Source organism: Natrix helvetica (assembly GCF_964273705.1).
Source record: "Natrix helvetica genome assembly, chromosome: 2".
Classification (NCBI taxonomy): Eukaryota; Metazoa; Chordata; class Lepidosauria; order Squamata; family Natricidae; genus Natrix; species Natrix helvetica.
Window position 1 is genome coordinate 196,837,792 of NC_138552.1, and position 26,084 is coordinate 196,863,875.

The following is a 26,084-nucleotide window of genomic DNA, read 5'->3' on the forward strand; positions in this document are numbered from 1 at the left end:
AAAACTACTGAATTTATCCATCTATTAAATGGAAATTATGTTAAAAGCACAATATGCCATATCTTTTCAGAAACAAAAAGGCCTAAAGGATCTTAAAAGAATTTTAAAAGTATTTTAGAACAAGATTTATCTTCTCTTGAAAATATTTTTAGAACAAGATTTAAAAATTCTTATTTTGTTATGCAAGAAAGTGTTAATTGGTTAAAAACCATTCTATGAATATACATAATCTTTGACTTAAAACCATTCATTTAGTACCCATTAAAAATTACAATGGCAATAAAGAAAATTACTTAGGACCATTTTTCAAATTTACACCCATTGCAGCATCCCCATCATCACGTGATCAAAATCCAGGCGCTTGGCAGTATTTATGACAATTGCAGTGTCCTAAGGTCATGTGAACATCTTTTGCAACCTGCTGACAAACAAAGTAAATGGGGAAGCCAGATTTACTTAACAACTTCGTTACTAACTTAACAACTGCAGTGATTCACTTGATCACTGTGGCAAGCAAGGTCATAAAATTGGGCAAAATTCACTTAACAACTGTTTCGCTTTGCAACATAATTTTTGGGCTCAATTGTGGTCGTAAGTGAAGGACTTCCTGTACATTGGAAATGTCTCTGTATTTCCATCTTTAGAGAAGATATTTATAGCTGAATAAGGTTGTAAATAATGGTTGTATATAAGCTGTTTTATATACAACTCTATATATTCTCTCTATGTATCTGTCAGGCTATTTTCCCCATTGCTGGCCACAATCTTGAGTTGGAGTGGGATGGGGGGATGTTGTAAGGAGGAAAGGGAGAGGGAAATCAGCATGGACAGGAAGCAGAGGCGTGAACCAGTTTCATCTGGTCCACTTCAAGGACTTTCGGGTGCCCAGGACCTGGGAACAGAATGTTAAGTGGTTCTTAAAGTGTCCTGTTCTCAAAACATCCAGCTACCATCCTGTTGATTATTGGTCAAAGGAGGAGGGGGGGGGGGCTAAGGATTTGGAACAATATAGCAATTTGCATGGGTTTTCTTCAGATCTGGCCTTGTTTTTGCTGCACTCAATTGTTTCTCTAGTAAAAGAGCCTTGTCACCTTTTTTATTTTTATTTATTTATTTGTTTTGTCAAGCGTGTATAAGATAATAGGTATAAGCATATGCAAGGTTATGAATACATAAATGGATACAAATAAAGGGGATTGTTAGGACAGGGACGGTAGGTGCATTGGTGCGCTTATGCACACTCCTTACAGACCTCTTAGGAATGGGGTGAGGTCAACAGTAGACAGTCTAAGGTTAAAGTTTTGGGGATTTGGGGAAGAAATCACTGAGTCAGGTAATGCATTTCAGGCATTGACCACTCTGTTGCTGAAGTTGTATTTTCTGCAATTGAGTTTGATACAGTTTACCTTAAGTTTGTATCTATTGTGTGCTCGTATATTGTTGTGGTTGAAGCTGAAGTGGTCATTGACAGGTAGAACATTGTAGTAGATAATTTTATGTACTACGCTTAGGTCAGACTGAAGGCGGCGTAGTTCTAAGTTGTCTAAGCCCAAAATTTCAAGTCTGGTGGCACAAGGTATTCTGTTGTGAGCAGTGGAGTGGAGGACTCTTCTCATGAAATATCTCTGGACTTCTGATGAAGTCAAGCATCTTTCTTTCTTAGAGAGCCAGCTGTGGCAGGGCTGACACTATCCCTAGAGAGATTTTTTAAAAAGAGGATAAGATTTACCTTGGAAATACCAGAAAGGAGGTAGAAGTAAGAATAGAAGACTATCGATTAACACAAGGCAATCAATTGATACACCTAGAATAGCTGATGTGAAAATGCATTTGGTCATTCTGGCTCAAGCTATGGAAATAACTTTTTTTTTCCATTAAGATATATGCAGAGTCACTTTTAAAGAACAATTGGGGTTTTTTTTCCTATGAAATAAATATTGCAGGAACGAGATTCTTTCTAATATGCCATTTGACAACGTTATTGTGCCTATCATTGCACTAAAAACCATTTTATAGTCCAATTAAAATACAATAATACATTTCTTATTTGGATATTGCTCATTAACTTCTCTATGTTTGGATTCTTTCATATTTGCCACCTTTAGCAAGACTAATGGTCCATTCCCAGATTTTGCCATTAGTTCGTTTATTTTATTTCTAAGGAAAAAATAATCGTACAAAAAGGATGTTCTTGCTTCAATTTTTTTCCTCACTGATCTGCAGCTAATCCACATTTTCTTTGCTGAACTATATTCCTGATATACCTATTGACAATGCCCACAAATCTAAATTGGAGCATACATTTTGACAATGTTAACATTATCATTTTTAGAGAAAATGACAACTTTAGATAAACCATTGTCACACAAAATGATTTGCAAAATATATTGAATCATATTCCACCAGTATGATATTGAATATGCAATTAGTGAAGCTGTGATTTGGACCATAATTTCTGTTTAAATTGCTATTTAATTTAGTCTTTTATGTAAAGATGAGTTTTCTTCTAAAACGTAATTGTGCTGGTACACCCATGAGAGAAAAATATGAACTGTTAGTTTTGTCTCCACTTTAAAGATTTTTGTTTTCAAAGTACTTTGTTTGTTTCAATGGTACTTCATCCAGTCGCAGTTATTTTCTATCAAGTTATTCATTCAGTCATTCAATTATGCAATCATTCAATTAATTTATATGGCTGACCATCTCAGTTACTGACACTGGGTGGCTTACAGTTCAAATATATATATTACAATCAAAATAATAAAGACATTTTAAAACAATAAAAACAATAGAAACATCCAAAATAACTAAACAGAGAAACAGAGATGCTTGGCCAGTTAGCAATACAGCCAGGAAATGGGGCCCTTGCCATGTTCAACACGACAAGCACAGGTGTACCCAGGTTTCTAGGATGTTAATGAAAGGCTAACAGAGTTGGAACCATTCAAATCTCCAAAGCAAGGATGTTCCATAGAACAGGGGCCACTTCTGAAAAAGTTAATATTTCGGTCCATGCCAGCTGACACTGTCAACATTCCAAGTACCATATTTTTCGGAGTATAAGACACACCATTTTCCCTCAAAAAAGAGGCTGAAAATCTGGGTGCATCTTATACACTGAATACAACATTTTTTGCCTCCCGGAACTGCGCTCCTTCACTAAAATGGCTGTCCAGAGCCTGTAGAAGGCTTTCAGAGAGCTCCTGGGGACTGGGGAAGGCAGAAATGAGTGGAAAACAGGCTGTTTTTTGCTCAATTTTACCCCCCCCCCCCAGCCCCCAGGTGTACTCTATAAGCCTCCTAAAGGCTATGCATGCAATTTTTTGACAAAAAATGGGCCCATTTTTGCAAAAAAAAAAAAGGGCTGCTTTTTGCTCGTTTTGGGGGGGGCACCCCCAAGGAGCAATCTACAAGCTCCCTAAAGGCTATTCATGGCTTTTTGGGGGGAGAAAAAAAAGCAGGCCCGTTTTTGCAAAAAACAGGCCGTTTTTGGGAGGTTTGCAGAGTGCAAAAACTTTTTTTTTATTTGCCTCTTCAATACCTTGGTGCGTCTTATACACCAGTGCATCTTATACTCTGAAAAATATGGTAATGCACCCATAGAAAGCAGAATTCTGAGGCGGTAGATTCTTCAAAGAACAATTTATTGGATACATCATATTGGCACAACTGGTGAAAACCGACTCTGAAAGTTCCCTCCGTTTTCACTTTATTAAAAAGTAAGTTACCCCTTTCCTCCAAGTCATCAGTCACATTATCCAATAGAGTTGCTGGCTGGTTGCTTGGGTACTCCACTCCTTCTCTCCTCAGCCACCTGTTGGCATGTCCTTGGTTCCCACAGGAAAACCTTTTGTTTTGACTACAAAACCCCAGCTACATATTTCCACCATCACTTTCCCCTCTTCCTCCTTGTGAAAATCCTGAAGCCTCAAAGATGGCCTCAGCCAGGTTCACTTCAGAGTTGACACTTTGGCTGATGGGTCTAGAGCTGCCTATTCTACTCAAGCTGGTTGGATAGGTAGAAATTCTTGGGAAAAGGCAATAAATTAATGGGAATACAATAGCAATAGCAACAGCACTTGGACTTATACACTGCTCCAGAGTACTTTACACGTTCTCTGAGAGAATCAGCATATTGCCCCGTACAGTCTGGGTCCTCATTTTACCAACCTTAGAAGGATGGAAGGCTGAGTCAACTTTGATTCAGTCAGAATTGATTTCCTAGTTATGGGCAGAGTTTGCCTGCGATACTGAATTCTAACCATTATGCCACCATGACTCCTGTAAGTAAATGAGTAAAACTTATTTGTGATGTTGCTTTGATCTTTTTGATGCTTTTTCATTTTCATGCATATATGCATGCGCACACAGTCACACATACACAGAGCCATATACTAAACAAATCAGATTCTGAGAATTCTGAAGTTACTGGACAGTCATATCGCCAATGGATATTATGTTTTAAAGATCCTTCAAGAGTTGTCCAGTAAGTTTTCCCATTGTGCAATGTGTAAAATTTCTACATCACATTAAATAGATTCCAATTGTCCTTAATTATAAATCAGTAACATCAGGAAGCTGAGTTCTCAACTTTATGGAAAACTCAACTTAAACTTCAAAAAGTACAATTGTTATTAATCATACTTTGAAAATAGTTTATAAGAGGTGCACATATTCTCTTTAAAGTAGCTGCAGCTTTCTTCATACTTTTGCCTGAGCCTGAAAAAGAAACATGGCTGCTTTAATTAAGGCTAAAACATATGAAGAACAGTTGCAGGAACTGGGTCTGCCTAGTTTAATGAAAAGAAGGACTAGGGGAGACATGACAGCAGTGTTCAAATATCTCAGGGGATGCCACAAAGAAGAGGGAGTCAAACTATTCTCCAAAGCACCTGAGGGTAGGACAAAAAGCAACTAATCAAGGAGAGAAGCAACTTAGAACTAAGGAGAAATTTCCTGACAGTTACAACAATTATCAGTGGAACAACTTGCCTCCAGAAGTTGGGAATGCTCCAACACTGGAAGTTTTTAAGAAGATGTTGGATAACCATTTATCTGAAGTGGTGCAGGGTTTCCTGCCTAAGTAGGGGATTGGACTAGAAGATCTCCAAGGTCTCTTCCAACTCTGTTATTCTATTCTATTAATCAATAACAATGTAAGCCTGCACAATTGACATTTTCATGTTTATTATTTATTTATTTAATAAATTTGTTTGCTTCTTTCAACCAGTCTCTGGGAGACTTGCAATGAATAAAATAATGCAACAATGCATATCGGGGTGGGGGGGGGAGAAATTAATAAAACTTTGATGATCATCCTGTGCCAATGATCTGCACTCCAAGCACCATCAGGCTGAATGTAATAGTTAACCAGCTGATTTCAAATGAATAAATCATGATAAATATTCAATCTGTAGTGATTTGAGTGCTTGGTACTTCTAAGCCATAAATAGTCAAAAAATCCAATGAAAGTTCTTCATGGTCAATTATAATTTCTTAGCCTACGCTCGCTCATAAAATTATTATGATACTAAATTGAGAGAGCTCCTACGTAGCCCTGAATTCCTTTCAAGATACATTAATTTTATAATGAATTATATTAATATAACAAAACCTCTGATTTGTGTACTCCTTACAGAAAATGAGGATAATCTAAAAGGAATGCAGAATAAGTTGCAAGTTGCAGGGGAAAGAAACTCAGCTTTCTTGAAAGCTCTGAATGACACCCTGGAAAAGCTATCAGCAATTCCAAATGGTAAGTGGGATCTGAACTAAATCACCACTATTCAGTATTTAGAGTGCAGTGCTTTTCCTAAATTAAAGAAATGTGTTTTTTTCCACTTCAATTCCCAACCTACTTGTATTTGTATTGTCCTTCCTTCCTTCCTTCCTTCCTTCCTTCCTTCTTTCTTTCTTTCTTCCGTTCTCTCTTTCTTTTTTCTTCTTTACTTCCTACCTTCTTTCTTTCTTCTTTTTCCCCTTCCTTCTTTCTTTCTTATCTTTTTTCTTCCTTCCTTCCTACCTTCTTTCTTTCTTCTTTTTTCCTTCTTTCTTTCCTCTTCTTTTTTCTTTGTTCCTTCCTTCTTTCTTTCAAATGATATTAATGCAAGAATGTATCGATATCATATCTTTGTGTTCCCAATCAAAATATTTTCATAATATAGACAATAAGTGCAGACAGAGGAATATTTCTCTTTAATAATACATAATGGTGCCATTAAGCTTTTTTTAAACATCTGGAAAATTTGCTCAGGTTCCCCCCACTTCTTATTCTGTCTACCAGGGTCTTTCTCAATAATGTCACTTGTTGATCACAATCACTGGGCTGCTACTGTCACTGCTGTCTGCTCCCCTCCTGACTGCTGAACTTTTTCTAATTCTTCCAAACCAGTGATATCATTCTGGCAAATCCAAACACAGTGGAAGTGGCATTGTTAGAATTATCATCAAAGCACACTAGCTCAGCTCTAATAAGATGTGTCAGTATGCGGACAGTTTTCGGCTCAATATATTTCTGGTTTTGATCTTCCACTTTGGAAAAACATTGTGTATATGTTACGGTGAAAGACCAAAATCTGGTGAATGTCGACATTCACCGGTGAAAGACCGAATATTTCATTACATTGTTTTACATTCGGACCTTCACCGGTGAATGTTGACATTCACACAGTCGCTTGGTGTATGTCCGAAAATACCCTTCCTCTCGACACCCTTACCCTAATACCTCGGCTCCTCGCTTCCTTTTAAGCGTCTTCTATTTGTGGAGTTTTTTTTTTTTTTAAACCTGCGATCCTTAAGAAGACGCTTAAAAGGAAGCGAGGAGCCGAGGTATTAGGGTAAGGGTGTCGAGAGGATAAGGGTATTTTCGGACATACACCAAGCGACTGTGTGAATGTCGACATTCACCGGTGAAGGTCCGAATGTAAAACAATGTAATGAAATATTCGGTCTTTCACCGGTGAATGTCGACATTCACCAGATTTTGGTCTTTCACCGTAACATATATATTATACTTTTTACTCTGTCCCATAAGTTCTCTTGTCTGTTTTGGTTCTTTGAGATGTGTTAGTATATTGCTTGCCACAGAAGGAAAACTACTTGATATTCTTTTTTTCCCCTTTTTCGTTTAGCATTTGCTTTTTTCTCATTTTTAAAAGTCCTTCTTTTTTCTTTTAAAAGCAATGAAAGACAACATTCTGCCAACCAATCTATCATTTTAGTTCATTTTCCCAAAGTACCTCTCCTTGCTGTTATAGTAAAAATGCTAAGAAAGGAGCAGATATTCAGAGTGAAAAAGATCAAGTTGAGCAAAGAACATTATTTCTCAAGAAACATAAGCAATCTGTACAGAAAGCAGCTGGAATTGAAGGTGTGATTTGTTACTTAGAGCAGCAAATGGAAGCTAAGATCTGCTGCCAGTGTTTTAATTATCTGAAGTAAATAGGCATGACATCATAGTTCATTGTGCTACTTGCCTAGGAGCTAAAACACATTGTGCATCAGAGGGAACCAAATTGTATACAGACCAGCGTGATTTCTTCATTATGACAAATTTTGCTGCATTAGGACTTCTTTGATTTTAAAAAAAAGTTAATTAAACCTACTCACAAGAAACTGTAAACTTATCTTTGACAGTGCAGTAGATACAATGGTTTACAAGACGTCAACAAAAAGTAAGGATATTAAAAACATGAAAGATTAGACTCTCTTTTCCCTATGTAAATTTAGATTCCATAAACTATTTAGACAATGGTTCAGTTAATATATGTTTGAGTTGTATTTTCTGTTGCTCACTTTATGGGCACATTCATTGATGTCATTGTTACAGCACTAACAATGCTGTCACTCTTGTTACTTCATAGAGATTACATGGGTGGGGGATTTTTTTTGTCTTGGAATAAGTGAAAATAAATAGGTTTTTTGTTTATTTTTTTAAATAAAGATTTATCCTTTCAGAAACAAACAAATAGGTTTTGTCTTGCAGTAGGCCCAGCACAATTCAAATAGTCCCTCTACAAGGGATATGGGCTACTAAGAAATTTGATAAATAAATCAACAAATCAATAAATATAAATACTATGTACAAGAGGTGATAAGTAGGTATGTCTGCTGTCATTGGTTATTTATATATTTTTTAAAAGTGACATAAAAGTCAAATAAATAAATATGCCTCTTGGTTCTATTCCCCCCTCCCCTCCTCATGTTTACAGATACAGCAGCCAAAGTACAAGCAGTTAAAGACAAAGCCAAGCAAGCTAATGATACTGCAAATGAGGTTCTGGCTAAAATCAGAGATCTCAATCAAAACCTCCTCGGATTAAAAGACAGATACAGAAAAGTTGCAGATGATGCAGCCAAAACAAACGCTATGTTGAAAGATCCTACTAAAAATAGTAAGAACCTTATTATGCCTATGTACCTTTTTTTCTAATCTTCTGAAATGAAAGGGTTGTTCCTTCCCCTGATTTAAATTATGGTGTTATGCACTTTTCAACACCTACTAAGGTTGGTAAGGTTTATGTATATATAAGGAAGAATGGTAATATCCTGTGCTTTAAAATTTTGACCTTCCTGGTGATACTCCATGCATAATTATTTCAATATTTTATATACCTCAAATACCAGTTAATTAGAAGCATGTTTTCCATTGCCTTCTGCCTTCTTAACACATTGCTTTGGATATTTTAAAAAAATAGCTTTGACTCTTAGTAATGAAAATGCCCTTGAAAGATCATTCCCAAGACAGTAGAAATAATGGTAAGCATTATTTGGTATGAACATATCAGGTAAGCATATAAGTTAATCATTGAATGAAAATGCTGTAATAAAGCTGTCTTTTGGTTGTAGAAGATGTATTATAATCTCTTGGGTAATACAGGTATGTTAGGAACATATTTTATGCTGACCCTTTACTTATTATATTCACTGAAAAGCACTATATTACTGGTACAATTCAGAAAAAAAATGTCTCTAACATAGCTATGTAACCTGTTTTTATTTGTTTTTTTTCATTCAACTGTATCTGATTCTCAGAGGCTGCCTGGACAAGTCCTTGCAGTTTTGTTGGCAAGGTTTTCAGAAATGTCATTGCCTTCTTCCTAGGGCTGAAAGAAAGTCACATGCCCAAGGTGGGATTAGAATTTATGGTCTCCCAGTTTCTAGCCTGATTCCTTAATCACTACACCAAACTGATTCTATGTGAATCAAATGAATAACCATATTTACTAGAAACCCTTTATAGTGCCTCAGTGAGCGGATCATACTTGGGACACACACAGCCCTATTCCAGATCTGGTCATCTTTGCAATATGAAGGAAAACATATTTTATAGGGAAAATATATATTATTTCACCAGAAAAATGTAAAGTTTGAATCTTTAGAATAACAACTGCAAACAAAATTGTATTGTTATATCCCCACAAATCTAGTCTCCCTTTTTGGAATGGAGAGCAGTTTTATTATATGTTTCAAGATTTTTACTGCTCAGTTATGTGAATTAGAAATATCTTCCAGAAAATGTTAAGAATGGTGTTCCTGAAGATAGTTTACTATTACAGCTCAGCTAAGTATAGCTGTTGGCTTATAGCAACCATGGACACAATCTAATTTAGAGTCAATTGACCAGACTGACAGGGTCTTCAGGTTCCCAGTAGTCTAGCAATACCAGTGAGTCTTAATTAGAAAAGAAAAAAGACACTTGGTGATTGTTGTGCTAAAAGAGTTTTGAGCTTTAGTCTACTTGAGTTTCTGGGCTGAACACATATTCAGAAGTGTCCATCTCTGCTTGACCCATTATTTGAGGTCTCACTCCATTTGGAGGATTTGAGGGAGGGGGGAAATAAAATGTCAACTAGATTTTGAATGACTAGAGTCTCTTCGTCCCTGCCATATTGCATGTTCCTAATCTCATTTGAAGGTATGCATTTTCATGAGCTGTACTTGCCATTTCAATTTTAACTGAGATCAGGATTTCCTTGCAAGTTGTCTTGATGCTTCATTCTTGTTTCTCCCCTTTCTCACTTAAGTGCCCCCTTCATTCTTCTTTCTGCATCGGCTTCCATTAGCGTTCTACCTTTACCTCATAGTTAGTTTTAAATCAGACTCTGAAATCATACCAACATGAGAAAGGAGAATTTTAAGTCAGAGAAATAGGGATGTTTCATAACCCAAAAGAAAAGTGGAGAAGGCAGGAAGAGCACCGTAATTATGAAATGAGCAAATAATTCACTGATAAAGGTAACGTCAAACAAATGAAAAATCATTCTTAAGGCTTGCTTTTTATATTCATTAACCAAGTTTTAATTAGCTATAGATCAACTAGTTACCATGTTCTAAACGTCCTAAGAGAAAATATCCCACTTACTTCAAATCAGCATAATCCAGCCAAGAAAGCTGTGCCCACTTTCAGTTTTTTTTTTGTTCAGTCACCAATTTGTTTTATACTGCTGTTTGTTTTTTTCATTTACTTAAAAATTCTTTCTTTTCCTTTTCAAAAAAATGCTTCAAAACTTGCCTACAGGAATCAGTACGTATAAGGTTTTAACTTCATGCACTGTATTCTTTTTAAAAATATATTTGCATGGTTACTATGTTAGGCTTTGTCTAATAATTGTTGTGTTTCAGCAATGATACTAATTTATCCAAGCAGCTTTGCTATGAAAAAGGAATGAGCCCTAGCTCTGTTATTAGATAGTCATATATATATATATCAAACACATTTTAAAAATTAAGAAACGTTTCCATTCAAAACTCAATCAATAAACAAAGTGTCTTGGAAGCTTTCATTAAAAAAGATCTACATATTCTAACATGCAGACTGATCAATCTATACGCTTCCCAGTGTGTTGAAAACTTGTTACGTTTGTCATTATTCACTGCTTTTCTCTTGCATCTTGAGGAATGTCCAGCCACCTCTTCAGATAACAAAAACGGGGGTTCTTTAGTATGAGTACTCCACATTCACACTGAATACACAGCAATCAATGTCACTAGCTATCAAGCTTTAATTAATTAAACATAATACTTTCAGTTTGAGCAATCATCTAAAGCACTCAGTAGAAAAAAAACAAATTTTAACTACAGTGAATTCAGTATATTCCTATGCATATACAAACACTTTTCTGCATTTTATTGGAACTTAGAGCTTTCTAATTGTTAAGCAGTAGATTTAGGATGGACTGTACCATAGAAGATGTTTCATATTCAAATGCATAATTAGTGTACTCATTATTATGCATCTTTCCATGTAAAAGCAAACAGGAATACCAGATATTGATGAGACACCATAGAACCGTGATGGAGAACCTATGGCACCCGTGCCACAGGTGGCACGCGGATCCATTTATTAGGGCATGTGAGGCGCTGCCCTGTCAGCTGACTTCGGCCTTCTTTTCGGCCTTCCTTGAAGCCTCCGGAGCGTGAAAAACTCGCCCTACAGGCAAACTGGAAGTTCGGGAATAGACTTCTGGTTTGTTCATAGAAGTATTTTTCGCCCTGCCTTCAGGAAGCTTCCCTGAAGTCACTTCTGGCTTGGTCGTAAAGCCATTTTTCGTCCTCTGGAGCATTCAGGAAAGCTCCTGAGGCCTCTAAAGGGCGTCCGGGGGGGACAGGGGAGGCTGTTTTCACCCTCCCCAGGCTCCTAGAAAGCCTTTGGAGCCTGGAGAAAGTGAAAAAATTGTGCCAAAAGTGGAGGGGTTGCTGGTTATGCGCATAGTATTATGGATATGGCACACCCGTGCACAACCCCCTTGCGCTCCCCCTGCTTTTGGCACAGGAGGCAAAAAAGATTCGCCATCACTGCCATAGAAGAAGGCACTATGGGTTGTTTGTGAACTTCCAAAGCTAACTAGATTTTTTTATCTAATAAGCCAGAAATCCTAACTGCCTCATATACAGTAAATGATTGGGGTTATACATATTGCCAAGTTTGACAGGTCCATCCATGTATTGCTCCTTTTTCTAGATTACCATGCCCTGAAGATGGTGTCCTGACCCAGCTCCCCAAACACGACAAACCTTCTGAAGTTAAATGAATGATTCCTTTATTAGGAGCGCCAGCAGCCCTGGCAAAAAGTTTCTCTCTCACCATAGGCTAACAAGTCTGTCCGGCAGGGAGATGAATAGTTGCCTGCCACCTCGATTCATTTTCGCCCCCTGCCATTTATCTCCAGAGCTAGGGTGGGGCTTTGCTAGCAGTGGTGGCTCTTCCGTCTCAAGGATCGGCCCACAAATTTCCATTGTTCTCCTCTCCTCTGCCTTCTGTGCATCCGCATGTCAGGCACTGGACCCAGCTGTTCCTCCTCTTCATCAGCCACCTCCAGACCTGGGGGGCTGTTGACTCTCCATCTGAGGACTGATGGATGGCCTAGGCTCCACTTCTGTCTCTCTCTCTGATAGCTCCATTCCCTCTTTCCCTTCAGAGCTCTCAGGTTGCCTTGGTGCTTATCCTGATTCCCATGCCTTCTCCTCATCTGATTTGTCTGCTGGAGGGGCTGCTGGCTGATAGGCCACAACAGATGGTTTCAGACCAATGCAGGTAGAGATCTATAAGAACAGTTTTTAGTAAGATTTGGAATCTTGCAATTTTTTAGGTTATGCGGAGATATTAATCTGCTACCTAATCTACATATAGGGTCAATTGTACATATAATAACAATAGCATTAGCACTTAGACTTATATACCGCTTCATAGTGCTTTTACAGCCCTCTCTAAGTGATTTACAGCGACAACATATTACCCCCAAAAATATGGGTTCCCATTTTATCCACCTCAGAAGGATAGAAGGCTGAGTCAACTTGAGCCTGGTGGGATTTGAACTGCTGAACTGCAGCTAGCAGTCAGCTGAAGTAGCCTGCAGTACTGCACTCTAACCACTGCTCCACTACGCCATCATAATATATGAAACCATCTATGGACATTACATTATTTTGTTTTGTTCCTGCTGAGTCATGCTCTGAAGTTCCTGTTGTCGTGTTTATTCAAATTTTGCAAATTTAGGGTATCTGTAAAAATATGTTTGAGATATGAAACACTTCATTTATTAATTGGCAGATATGCTACTATTTTAATTCAAAACGTGTTCTGCAATGCAAGAATGTAAGCCCTGAAACCGTAGCTCCCCAGAGCACTTTTCTAACTCTTGCTGCTTTGCTACTATTTTGCCTTTAAAGCAAGTTATAAAATTCAAATTAAAATGGCAATTATTTTCCGTCTTTAATATGATTACTGGAGATTGCTTTGAACACAGCAACCCCAGTTTTAAACATAGTTTCATGAATTTAGAAATTAATGTAATGTCCTTCCTTTCATTCCTCACATGGTTATTTTAAAGTTTGTATCATGGCTAATTTAAACCATCATTTCCCAAGGAGCCATCCAGATCAGGAAACTGCTTTAATAATAGAATCCAAATGGCCATGTGAAATAAGAAAATGTTTTGTATCATTGGCTAGAGTGAAAAATCAACCTACAGTTTTCTATTTCAGGTATAATAAGATATGTTAATAAATTACCCATGATGCAAATTTCTGAGAGGAGAGAGTCAAAGGAAGAGTTCATTTTTGATGTATAAATCACTGCCCCAGAAGGCTCTTGGTTTTTATTAATGGCGCTTGGATCCAAAATTTAATCTATTCTGCTTTGCTTTGTTTTTGTCACATAAAGTTGCTGATGCAGATGACACTGTTAAAAATCTGGGTGAAGAAGCAAATCGGTTGATGGATAAATTGAAACCAATCAAACAACTTCAAGATAACCTGGGGAAGAACATCTCTCACATTAAGGATCTGATAAATCAAGCCAGGAAGCAAGCCAATTCTGTAAGACTTTCTTAAAAGCTTAGTTTATTTCTTTGAGAAAAATAAAGGCTTCCAAGAAACGAACTGTACTTTTGGTGGCTACAGGAGAAGTTGGTTTGCCATATTGTGTCTGGCACACACACCCCCCCCCACACTTCTTACTGTAGCCTTCATTCTCCAAGTGAATGGTGAAACTGGGCCTGTACAGGCTATATAATTGCTGCATACAGGAAAAAATGTGTTTACTCAGTCACAATAAATTAAAAATCCCAAAGTTGTCCAAAAATATCCACTTCGGTTTCACCTCAGGTTTTCAAATCAACCTTCTCCCCAAACAATGCTCTTAAAGTAAGAGCTTGAAGAAGCAACTGTAACAGTATAATTTCATACTCATCTCAACAATTGGAATTAATGTGTATCGATAAATTATAACTGTCTACATAAATATTAATAGGAAATATTAATATTTGAACAGAAACTAACTGATCAAATATTTAATGAATCATTTCCACCCAATACAGTCCTTACTATATTTTGAATGTGTACAGTTGGTAGTCAGGAAGCACTGCTACTTTGAAAGTAAAATTGACAACATCTTGCAGACTAACCAAGAATATTAGGAGATTGCTGTCCCATTCCCCCTCCCCCCATTATGTACGTGGGTTAAGAACATCGCTTTCTAGTTTTATTATTGAGTCCCAAGATTGTCTTCAAAATGCAATTACATTTGAAACACATTTTAACTGGTAATGCTAAGTCTATTTGCCCTCTGACCTACAAATACCTAAAAAAGGATTTTTGAAGATGAATATGTTCAAGTCAAAGCATTTATGTTGCTTCAGGAAAAATATAAAAAGGAAAGTATGTGTCATAATAATGAGAAAACAGCATATTTACTTGATAAACAGTCCTTCATATAAAATAGAGGCAATCATTTACCTTCACAATAATTTCCATCTATAGATTTTAAAGTTACATTCCTAACATTATTCATGCCTTGGAGTAAGCATCTCTGTATTTTTATGGGTGAAGATAGAAAAATCCACATTGATCGTTCTTTAATAGCTATTCTGTCTCAGTGATATTGATACCATTCAAAGGTTTTTAAACATATAAATCTTTTTGGGCTGTTTTTTAATGTAGGTAACTAACCTTCTAAGAGTACACATTTAAGTGTAATGTATTTCCTTCAGGGTTATTGTGGATTTATTTTGTGTGTGTGTGTTGTTGTTTTTTTTTTTTTTTTTTTTGCTTTACTGTTCTGATCTGAATGTATTTACTGCTCCCTTATACCCCTAAAACAAATAATGAATATAAACTATCATAGGTAACAGTTATTTCTTCTCACATAATTACAATTCTTACTGCGGAATAAATCTGGTGAGATACATTTTAGTTTGTATGTTGCCATATTTGCTAATATAATCCTTACATTGAACAACTACTAACGTTTTAATTGGATTCTTTGATTTATTTGTTTACTTACTATGCCTATAAACTGTTTCAGTGATAATAGATTGTGAAAGACATTCAGAGACCTTCTTATCATTCATTGCAGTAATTGTGTTAAAATAGACAGATACACATTCACGCACAATCTAAAATAACTGCAGACAATGTTAACATATAGACTTTCCCCTTTAAGAAGGGTCAAAAGAAGCATATTAGACCTTGAAAATACACTGGAAAACCCAGGTCTTTCTAGCTTTATGAATACTCCAAGGGTGTTGGATCTAATTTGTAGAGAAATACAAAGAAAGAGTGCATTGTCCAGAGAAAGGGTACATGGACTGAATAGGGTCCATGGGTCCACCTTCTCCAGGGTACATGCCAGTAGTGGATTGCAGGCAGTACGCCCCGGTACGGGTGTACCGGAGCCTGCCGGGAGCATTGGATGCCATTCCAGTACAGTGCTCTGGAGGGCCCACCTGCCCACTCGAGCTCCTTACCGGTCTTTTAAGTCTTCGGTGCTTATGCATGTACAGTGCCTGTGCAACGCTCTGCTGAGCAGCTGGAGCATCACAGAGGCTCACGGAGGCTCTAAGACGCATGCGCTTACTGCATGCAAGTGCGCACGTGGATGCCACCGGGCCCGATCCAGAACCCACAACTGGTACCTGCAGATGGCAATCAATAGAATCTTCTCTTTGTTCAGGTGATAACCACTACGAGAAGGCAATACCAAAGATATCCAGGTCCTGATCGCTAAAAAAAATTAAAACTGTTAACCATAATTCTGAAATACTCCTTAAAACAAACCAGTTACAAGTACAGTTCTCAAAGTAGAAGTAGTAGTATCTTTACCTATATCTGTTACAAGGGTAGGATTAAAAATGTTTAGCGACCGGTTGTCTGCCCAGTTGCTGGTGGGCATGGCCTACTCGGCTTCATGCACAATGGCAGGGGTAGCGTTTTCACCCTCCCCATGCTCCAGAAGCTTTCTTTGAGCCTCTCCCGGACTCCAGAGGCCAGAAATGGGCCGGTTTCCAGAACCCTGATCTGTTATTGTCTGAAATGCTTTATTCTGGACCAGCAGAAGTCTCTGAGTCGTCTTCAGGTGCAATCCCAAGTACAACGTGTTAGAGTAGTAGAAACAAGAAATGTCCAAAGCATGCATCATGATAAGTAGAAGATTCAGCTCCAGAAAGGGTTGTACTGTAAATCCCAAGTTGGAGCTGCTCATTGTGCAGGAGCAGGGAATATAGGTGGAGCCACAAATTATAGGTATTCCTTGACTTACAACAGTTTGTATAGTGACCGTTCAAAGTTAAGACAACTTTGGGAAAAAGTGACATGACCGTTTTTTACAGTAATGGCTTTTACAGCATCTTCATAATCATGGGGTCAGAATTCATAAGGTTGGCAACTTGTTCATATTTATGACTGTTGCTGTGTCCCAAGGTCATGTGATCACCTTTTGCGACCTCCTCACAAGAAAGTCAGTGGGGAAGCCAGATTCATTTAACAACTAGGTTACTGACTTAACAACTGCAGTGATTCACTCAATAACTTGAGGCAAGAAAGGTCATTAAATGGTGCAAAACTCACTTAAGAAATTATTCTGACCTAGGCTTCCCAAGAGCATGAAGCCAACTCCTTGTCCCGACAAAAAACCCTTTGATTAATTTACTATGAATTCTGCTCATTCACATCCAGCAAAGTCTTTCAAGGGAGGATTTACAGTCACAAACCTTATCTGGCTTGGAGAGCTGACAGGCTGATATCTGCAAAACGTAACAAGGAGTCTCAGAGAGTCACGAATCAATTAAGTAAACTAATTGTCTCCTGCAAATTCCACTCCCCTTTTGCTCCCCTTTTATTTCCTGTGGGAAGAGCCATTCATTGTCCACCTGTGGCGACCCCTGTTCTTTAGCTGTTCCCTTCGTCTGGCAATTATGCGTATGCGCATCCTGGTAACAGGCTCCAGCTGTTCGTCTGCCTCACTGATGTCTGACTCTGAAGGCAGCTGATAACTGGCATAAGGCTCTGGCCCCCTCTCTGCCTGCTACACGGAGCTGTCATCAGAGCCTTCCCCAGACTCCAGGACTGGCCCATATTCCTCACCAACCTCCTCACTGTCTGAATCTGCTGCCAACTCTGCTGGCCGCTGACTGGCCCCAAAAGAAATGTCTCACTTAACAATATAAATGTTGGGCTCAATTGTGATCCTAAGTCAAGGACTACCTGCATAAACTAGTTCAGTCCATGGAAACAAGAGTATTCAATCAGTAATCATTTTTTATGATCCAAAGGCTGTAATATGCTTTTCTGGGTTCTTCTACATTCCTGCTAGTGTCTTTAGTAGTAGTAAATAACCATCCTGTCTTCTCTAAGGCTCCTTTTTTCCTATTACATTAGAATGTTTTCCCAAGCTTTAAGATCTTCTCCAACAGCTCTTTCCTTTGTATTATGTGTCTGAAATATTTAAACTTTAGCATCATTATTAATGTTTCCAATAAGAAGAGTGATTTCACTGCCCATGGCACTGAATTATTTGTTGTCTTTGCAACCCAAGGCATTCTTTACAGTTTTCTCCAGGCCCATATATCAAAGGCATTAACTTTTCTTCATTCAGCATTTTTAGGGCCCAACTTTCTCAGCCATTTGTTAATACAGGGAAACCATTGTTTTTATAATATGAACATTTCTTGTTACTGTCTTGTACTAACATTTATTGTACTATCTCTTGTACTATATTTTATCTACACCTCTCATCTAAGTAGCAGATATCTCTTTATTCCATTCTTTATTATGATCACTATCACTGTGAATTTTTGAGCCTATAAAATAAAAGGTTTTTTTTTACTATTACCTTTCCTTCTTCTATGCTCTGGTGCATTGAGTTGGCATTATTTGTTGATTTAATCTTAATTGTTCTGCGTTAGGTTTTATTTTGGGTTTATGCTTTTATTTTTATATATTCTTTGTTATTTGTTTGGAACAAATTGCTTTTGGCAATTTTGCTTTTGCAAAACAAGTTTGCTTTTGCCTTCTCTTCTTTTAAATTCAACAAGACATTTTTTTTAAATCCTCTGGTTATCACTGTGGTATCTTCAACGTAGCTGAGATTTTTGTTTCTCCTAGCTGTATGGATTCTTATCTGTATTTCTTCTAGTGAAATATTTTTCATTGTATATTTGACATATCTTTAATTGCTCTGTATCCTATTAACATTATAACTTGTAGTTGTTATATAAATTATTCAACAAACAGACAAGGTGGCCTAGTATGTTCATATTTGAAAGGTATCCGCTATTTCTTGTGGTTCACCCTATCAAAAGTCTGGACTGCAAAATTTTGAGGCGTTTACATTTTTTCGGGTATGGAATGTAAATGGGTCTCCTCCAGTTCCTTGGTGTTTGTCTTACCTGATTTCAAATCATATTCTTAATATATTTGCATTGCTAATTTTATATGACTCCTTGTCTCTTCTTGCTTTTGTCTTGAATTCACTGTTTAGTTGGATCAATGTTCAGTTTTGACATAGCTGCTCGGGCCACATCCACTATGCCTTTGTTCATAGTCCTGGCAGAGCAATGGTATACCTATCTTTGTAACATTTCCCTGATTGTGAATGTTCCTTTGGTGAAATACTGGAGTGAGTTGTCTTTTTTTCTCTGAGGGATCATACAGTATTTAGTCTATGACTTGTCCATCATAGATGAATCTTCTGCAAGTGTATAGTCCCAACTGTATAACTCATAGCATCACTGTGACATGCAAATACTTTCACTGCTGCAAAGTAGTAATCTATTAAGGGGCCCTTCTAAAGCCCTATATCCATGATGGTGAACCTATGGCACATGTGCTGGAAGTGGCACACAGAGCCATCTCTATGGGCATGCCAGGTGTCGCTTGTTGCTCTTCCAGGTTCCGGCCAGCTGGTCTTCGCACACACGGGAGCACCGGAAAGCAGAAGAGCAGCTCCTTGGTGTGCATGCGCACACCGGGAAGCTAAGCTTCCGGTTTCCGGCATGCGCATGCGAGCTGGCCAGCTGGTCTTCACATGCACATGCATGCCAGAAACCAGGAGACCAGATGACTGGCACGCATGCATGCATGCATGCATGCATCAGAACCTGGAAGCTCAGCTTCCACACGCTGGGGAACTGCTCTTCTGCTTTCCCTACTCCCCTGCATGTGCACGCGCATTCCCATTTCAGCACTTGGTGTCAAAAAGGTTCGCCAACACTGCCTTATGTGCATATGCAAAAAGATTTCATTTTTTAGTATATTTGCACAATATCTCATCAGAATTAGAAATACGTCTCTTTTATAATCCCAGAATTACCTATTTTCAGATTATGAAATCCATACCAATGTCATGTACATTTGCCTGGTTAGTATGATGTTCTTTCAGAATTTCAGATAATGAACTTCAGCAATCAAATGGAATGTTCAACTTTCATGTTTGTTTTTGGAAAATAACTCTGTAAACTCAATAAAGCAGATCGACTGGGTGTTTATTGAGTCTTTTTTTTTAACATACTCGGAAATGCCATAGCTTTTAAAAATAATGATAATAATATTACAGTGAGCACTAAGTGAACTCTTAGTGACTATTAGATAATTAGTTTTAAAAATTAAAAGATCCTACGGGACACATCTAGCAACAGTTGACATTAGAAGCACAATATACGAAAGGCTTTCATAAAGCAGACCCAAAACAATAGAAAGAATTTATTTAAAATAATATAGTATATGCGCAAGTCTCAAATATAGTAGGTCATACGTTTGACTTCATTAGGCAGTTACTTCTGAATTATTCAGCAATTGAGTTGTCAAAACAGGACTTTGTACATTGTTAGATATTCTGGTGTGGTAAAATAAAGGATTGTGATATCCTTAGAGAATTCTATATAAAACTGCTAGTAATTTATATTCTAAAGCCAGATCTCTAGAAAATTCATATCAATTTATTTTCATGAGTAGAACTGAAAATATTAAAAATGGATCTCTTTCTTTTTCTTCTGCCTTTAATTGCTAATTGAAGATTAAAGTATCTGTGGCTTCAGGAGGAAACTGTATTCGAACATACAGGCCAGAAATTAAAAAAGGATTGTACAACACTGTTATTCTCAATGTAAAGACAACTGTTCCTGATAATCTACTTTTTTATCTTGGAAGTAATAGATATGTAAGTCCACATTCGTTTTTTTTTATGTTACCATATGATTGTATATTGATATTAATTCTGGCAATATAGCTGGAACACCATCTAACATTCATAGAGCTACCTATCATTACTGTTGCCATTTCCCATAAGTCACTTCATCCCATATCATCAATGTCTACATTTTCCAAAGGAATAGCAAAAGCAAGTATTGTTATTACCAGAACCTCTTGGCTCAAATTAGTGTGCTGTCACCGCATGTGTAGGAAACTGGTCAATAATGTTCCTATTGCTGAACCCTTAACTAGGCTCAGTTAATCTCATATGGGGGTGCCTTTCTTGGAGTGAGTCACCAATGATAAAATTGATATGGATAGAACTCAGACCATTTTTGTTTTTCTACAACAGTGATAATTTTTTTTAAATGCTGGTATTTCTAGCATCAGCTATGCAATACAATACAATACAATAGCAGAGTTGGAAGGGACCTTGGAGGTCTTCTAGTCCAACCCCCTGCCTAGGCAGGAAACCCTATACCATTTCAGACAAATGGCTATCCAACATCTTCTTAAAGACTTCCAGTGTTGGGGCATTCACAACTTCTGGAGGCAAGCTGTTCCACTGATTAATTGTTCTAACTGTCAGGAAGTTTCTCCTCAGTTCTAAGTTGCTTCTCTCCTTGATGAGTTTTTACCCATAATAATATGCAATAATGAAAATAATTTGAAAGGGGAAGCTGGCGTAGGGGGAAGAAGAGAATCATATGACACTGGTTAGGAGGGCCTACAAGCCCCATCCAAATGGAGAGATGCTCCAAAGGAACTAAACACACAGGGAAGACAAATAAAGGTCAAAAGAACTTCCAGTAGAGAATGTAATTTGTAAAGTTTTAAGGAAATAATACAACTGATGGATTAATTAACTTTCTAAAAACTGGGTCAAAACAATTTAAATAGTTCTCTTTTGTTTCCAAAGCCCATGAGAAACACACACACCCTGCAAAACTGATTCAAAAAAAGTTTCAGCCAAAAACCTCTACATTTGTATTATATACTAGTGTAAAATCAGTAAAATAAATTAAAAATAAAATGTGTGTGAGATATCCCTGGGCGGCAGATATGATTACACAAAAGTATGAAGTTATGATAAAGGAAACTGGAGGTTATTGAATCTCTTGTTTCTATAATGTTTCTTCTTTGCTTTACCTTTTTTTTTAAAATAGATTTAAATATTTTTGAATATTCAAATTATACAGGATATTATGGATTATGCAAGACAGTAATTGACAGCCTTTACTAATGGGAAAGATAATGTTTCAATTCATAAATATTATATATAGAACATGATAAAGGAAGATTTTCAGAAAAAAAGCTACATTAAAAATGATTATCCCTTTGTGGTAGTATATAGCCATTCATTACAGTTAATTGCTTCATTTTCACTATTTTGCTAAATAACACTTTGTATTATTTTACCAGATTGTCTCAGAGGTAGTAAACACTATTGGTATGTTATGTTCATTTTGTTTAAACTATCCTTTCCTCATTTTAGACTGACTTCTTGGCCATAGAAATGCGTAAAGGAAAAGTGGATTTCTTATGGGACGTGGGATCTGGGGTTGGGCGTGCAGACTATCCGGATCTCACAATTGATGACGGAGTTTGGTACCGAATTGAAGCATCAAGGCAAGTTCCTAAGATCGTCCGTAACAATTGTATCACTCTCAAATGGTGATTCCATGCTCCAGTTTCCAAAAGAACCTAGTAGAACGATAACATTTTCAAAATGGCAACACCCTCATGCAAATCCTTTTGAAAGTAGTTCTTCTGGGATCCATCCTATTGTATTTTTAGAATCTAATACGATGTAATGCATGATCAAATATAACATTTGAAAATAAAGCAATTTCAAGGATCCTTCTCAGAGTGCAGTAAATAGTTATGGCCATTTGGGAAGGAAAAGAAGACTCCAGGTGAGATGTCTCTATGATACCTGCTGCCTACCTTTCTCCCTTTTGTTTTCAGGGATCCTGCCAAAATATAGCCTTATTAAGTGGAGAAGCTTCTGCCAGTGCTTTTGAAATATTGAAAATGTTGTATTAGCTTTTAATTTATTTATTTCTGTATGCACTGTTTTTGATTTTAAAAAAAATAAAATTATTGTATGACTGGAAAAGCAAAATATAAACCTAATAAATACAAGAAATATTTTTAAATCCCTACTGACCTTTTCGACATCAGAATATGTATACCTTTCTTCTTCATATTATTGTCCAAATGAATAAAGCAATAACCCGTCTTACTCATCTGTTATTTTCCCAATGTGGCTGTAACAAAAGTACTTTGTGACTAAAATGAATTGGGGTGATGTGGTTCTCCTACTCATTAGGAAATGGGCCTAGGAATAGCAACATCTGAGTAACAGAGGTTGTGGGAGCAATCCCTAAGCTGAAATCTTCTGAAGGATCTGTCTCCAGATCATTTCAGGTTTCCCCATCTACCATTCTTATCAGATGTTGTTGCAGCTTTGTGTGTGCATGTGTATGCAGTGCTCGTGAGAACTGGGGCATAGAAAAAATCATGGCAGCCAGGTCTGTGAATACCTGCAATTTTGGAGTAGTGGTCTTAGGCAAGAGACTAAGGCAGGCGTCTCAGGCAAGACTCACAGCCTTTTCCAATGAATCATCTCTTCACATTACTAACTTTTATAGGCGCCCTGAGACCATATCAGAAAAAAATCCTGCTTCCAAGTCATTCTTTGAGATTAGGATTTGAATCCTAATCCCTTTGATTGTAGTTTGAGCCCTTTCAGATATGTGTTTTGATCTGCAGGCTGATTAAACGATGTCACTTTGCATGTTCCAGTGGAATGGTTCTTGTTCTGTTGGAAACTCAAAACTGAAGTACTTTTGTCTCGGTCTATAGAAGTGCCACTCATGATCTGGCTTACTATACTGCCATAATAAATCCATGGAATTTATTCAGAGTGCAAAACAGAGGTGGGTTCCTACCGGTTTGGACCAGTTCGGCTGAACGGGTAGTAACTTGAGAGCCTGGGTCACTGGAACCAGCAGCAACCCAGGTCTGCCACGCCTCTGAGCCAGTTCTCTCTTTGGCACCATAGGCACCGCCATCTTGTTTTTGCCTTCTGCACATGTGCAGAGCAATTTGTGTTCCACTGTGCATGCACACACACGTGTCGCATCCCTGAGCGAATAAGCAGTAGCGGCAGCTGGAACCCACCCCTGGTGCAAAAGCATACATGTCATGAAAAGAATAGACAAAAGAATAAACAAATGAAGAGTTGAGCCTTGGAAGTCTGGAGTGCTTCAGATTCAAAAGTGGGTGTGGGGGAAGGGAAATTGAGGAAGTGCAAAGAAAGAAAAAATATGAATATGCCTGTTTAGTAAAATATAAAATGTTTTGATGCATAAACTCACTGGACTCTATAGAATAAATTGATATTTGTTATTTTCCAGTATCTTTTATTTTCTGAGGTGGCATCTGCTCCAAATAAAGGAATTGTGACCTTTATCTTTTAAAAATAAATGAGCTGCATTTTAGATTTAGAGATGAAAATCCCTGCAAAGTGTAAAAGGTAATATAAATAACTAAGAAATTGTCCTCTCCATTTGTGTGGCATGGACTTTCAGGCAAAAAGTGTGGTGGATTGAAACTGAGGTCCACAGAATTCTGTTCCCTAGTGGGATTTTTCTTCTCAGATTAAAATAATAAATCTCATAACTTTTTGCCACTGGGATTACATGTTACCAGGCACCTGTGTTTTAACCTAGTCAGTAGGAATCCACTCCTGTTGGCTTACTCTTCACATGAAGCCTTGCCCTAAACATCAGGCACCGTAGTATATCTAATAATTTAAAACCTGCTTACAGAAATTCACAGGATGTCATCTCTATAAAGCCCTAGTAAGACCACACCTAGAGTACCGCACCCAGTTTTGGTCACCACATTATAAACAAGATGTTGAGATTCTAGAAAAAGTGCAGAGAAAAGCAACTGGATGATTAGGGGACTGGAGACTAAAACATATGAAGAATGGTTACAGGAACTGGGCATGGCTAGTCTAGTGAAGAGAAGTACCAGGGGAGATATTTGAAAGGCTGCCACAGAGAGGAAGGAGTCAAGCTGTTTTCCAAAGCAACTAAATGTCAGACAAGGAATAATGGATGGAAATTGACCAAGGAGAGATTTAACCTAGAAACAAGGATGAACTTTCTGACAGTGAGAACAATCAACTTTTAAGAAAAAGATTGGACTGCCATTTGTCAGAAATGGTGTAGGCTCTCCTGCTTGAGCAGGGTTGGACTAGATGACCTACAAACTCCCTTCCAACTCTGTTAATCTGTTAAAATCTTGCATATGTAAATATCTTCAAAGGCTGTAGAGAATGCTTGTATTCACATGAAGGTGAATGTTAGTTGATGAATAGTGAATCTGACTCCCATGTTTTTTCTCTTATAGGACTGGAAGAAATGGCACAATTTCAGTACAGGCATTAGACGGTCCCAAGGCCACCATCGTTCCAAGCGTTTTCAGTGGAATTTCTCCACCTGGTTACACGATTTTAGATGTGGATGCAAATGCCATGCTATTTGTTGGAGGTTTAACTGAGAAAATAAAGGTAACGAGTGACTCTCTGCTTAACTGGTCAATGTAACCATATATGCTTTTCTTTGTTTTATTTGAAGCATTTGCTTGAGAGGGAGCAGTCTTAAAGCACTGTCTTCTGTTTCAGAGAGTTGTGCAGGAAGTGACTTCTAGACTACAGTCTAATTAATTGCCAATAAAATAGATGTCACAATAATGACAGTACTTAGGTCTGCATTACCTACTCTTATTTTCATATGGCACCCAAGTAGTGTCAGCCACTCTTACCCCTTTAAAATGTTCTGAGTTTTTCACAAAATTGTGCCTACCTATGATGCAATAAAAGACATGGATTCCTTAATGTGGCATCAGTAAATAAAACAATCACCTGTATTACACAAAGCACATTTCCCACTTTAGATACAATTATTTATTTACAGACTTTTATTGCAGCTGAAAAGATCTACAGAATGGTTCCAATATTGATTGGCATTTGACACATTTTACAAAGCTATATAATCATGAAAGGATCGAATAACACTGTATTAATACTAGCCCATAGAAAATCAGAGCCCAAAGCATCTTTGCTGTTGGATGGAGTTGCACGGCCACAAACACACCCTGTGCACAATCTGGGGTTTCTTCTAAATTCTTGACTTCTGCCGTGGTGATGCAGTGGTTAGAATGCAGTATTGCCTGACCAGCTCAAGGTTGACTCAGCCTTCCATCCTTCTGAGATCAATAAAATGAGGATCCAGATTATTGGGGGCAATATGCTAACTCTAAACCTCTCAGAGAGTGCTGTAAAGCATTATGGAACAGTATAGATATCTAGGTGCTCTTGCTCTTGCTAAAGCACAATAGGAACTACTTCCAAATCCCAGACTGAGGCTATATTACTAATTGAAATGAGGTTTTTCTCCCAATCCACTGTTCAGAACCATAATATAAGGACAGGTAGGAACTGGAATTCAGCAATGTTAAACACTAATGTCATTTATAGCCGACATCAGTCAGAATTCACAACCAAATTTGCATTTGCAATATGACATAGCAATATGACATAG

At 37.6% G+C, this 26,084-nt stretch overlaps 1 protein-coding gene across 1 annotated transcript in view; it reads left to right on the forward strand.

Moving 5' to 3' along the window:
- Positions 1-26,084, forward strand: part of LAMA2 (laminin subunit alpha 2) — a 464,667-nt gene that overhangs the window by 380,659 nt on the left and 57,924 nt on the right. Inside the window, exons 43-48 of the mRNA XM_081941542.1 lie at positions 5,639-5,755; positions 8,211-8,393; positions 13,664-13,818; positions 20,291-20,434; positions 21,962-22,095; positions 24,892-25,051. Of these exons, the coding sequence (XP_081797668.1) occupies positions 5,639-5,755; positions 8,211-8,393; positions 13,664-13,818; positions 20,291-20,434; positions 21,962-22,095; positions 24,892-25,051 (893 nt within the window). The remainder of the gene's footprint in view (positions 1-5,638; positions 5,756-8,210; positions 8,394-13,663; positions 13,819-20,290; positions 20,435-21,961; positions 22,096-24,891; positions 25,052-26,084) is intronic.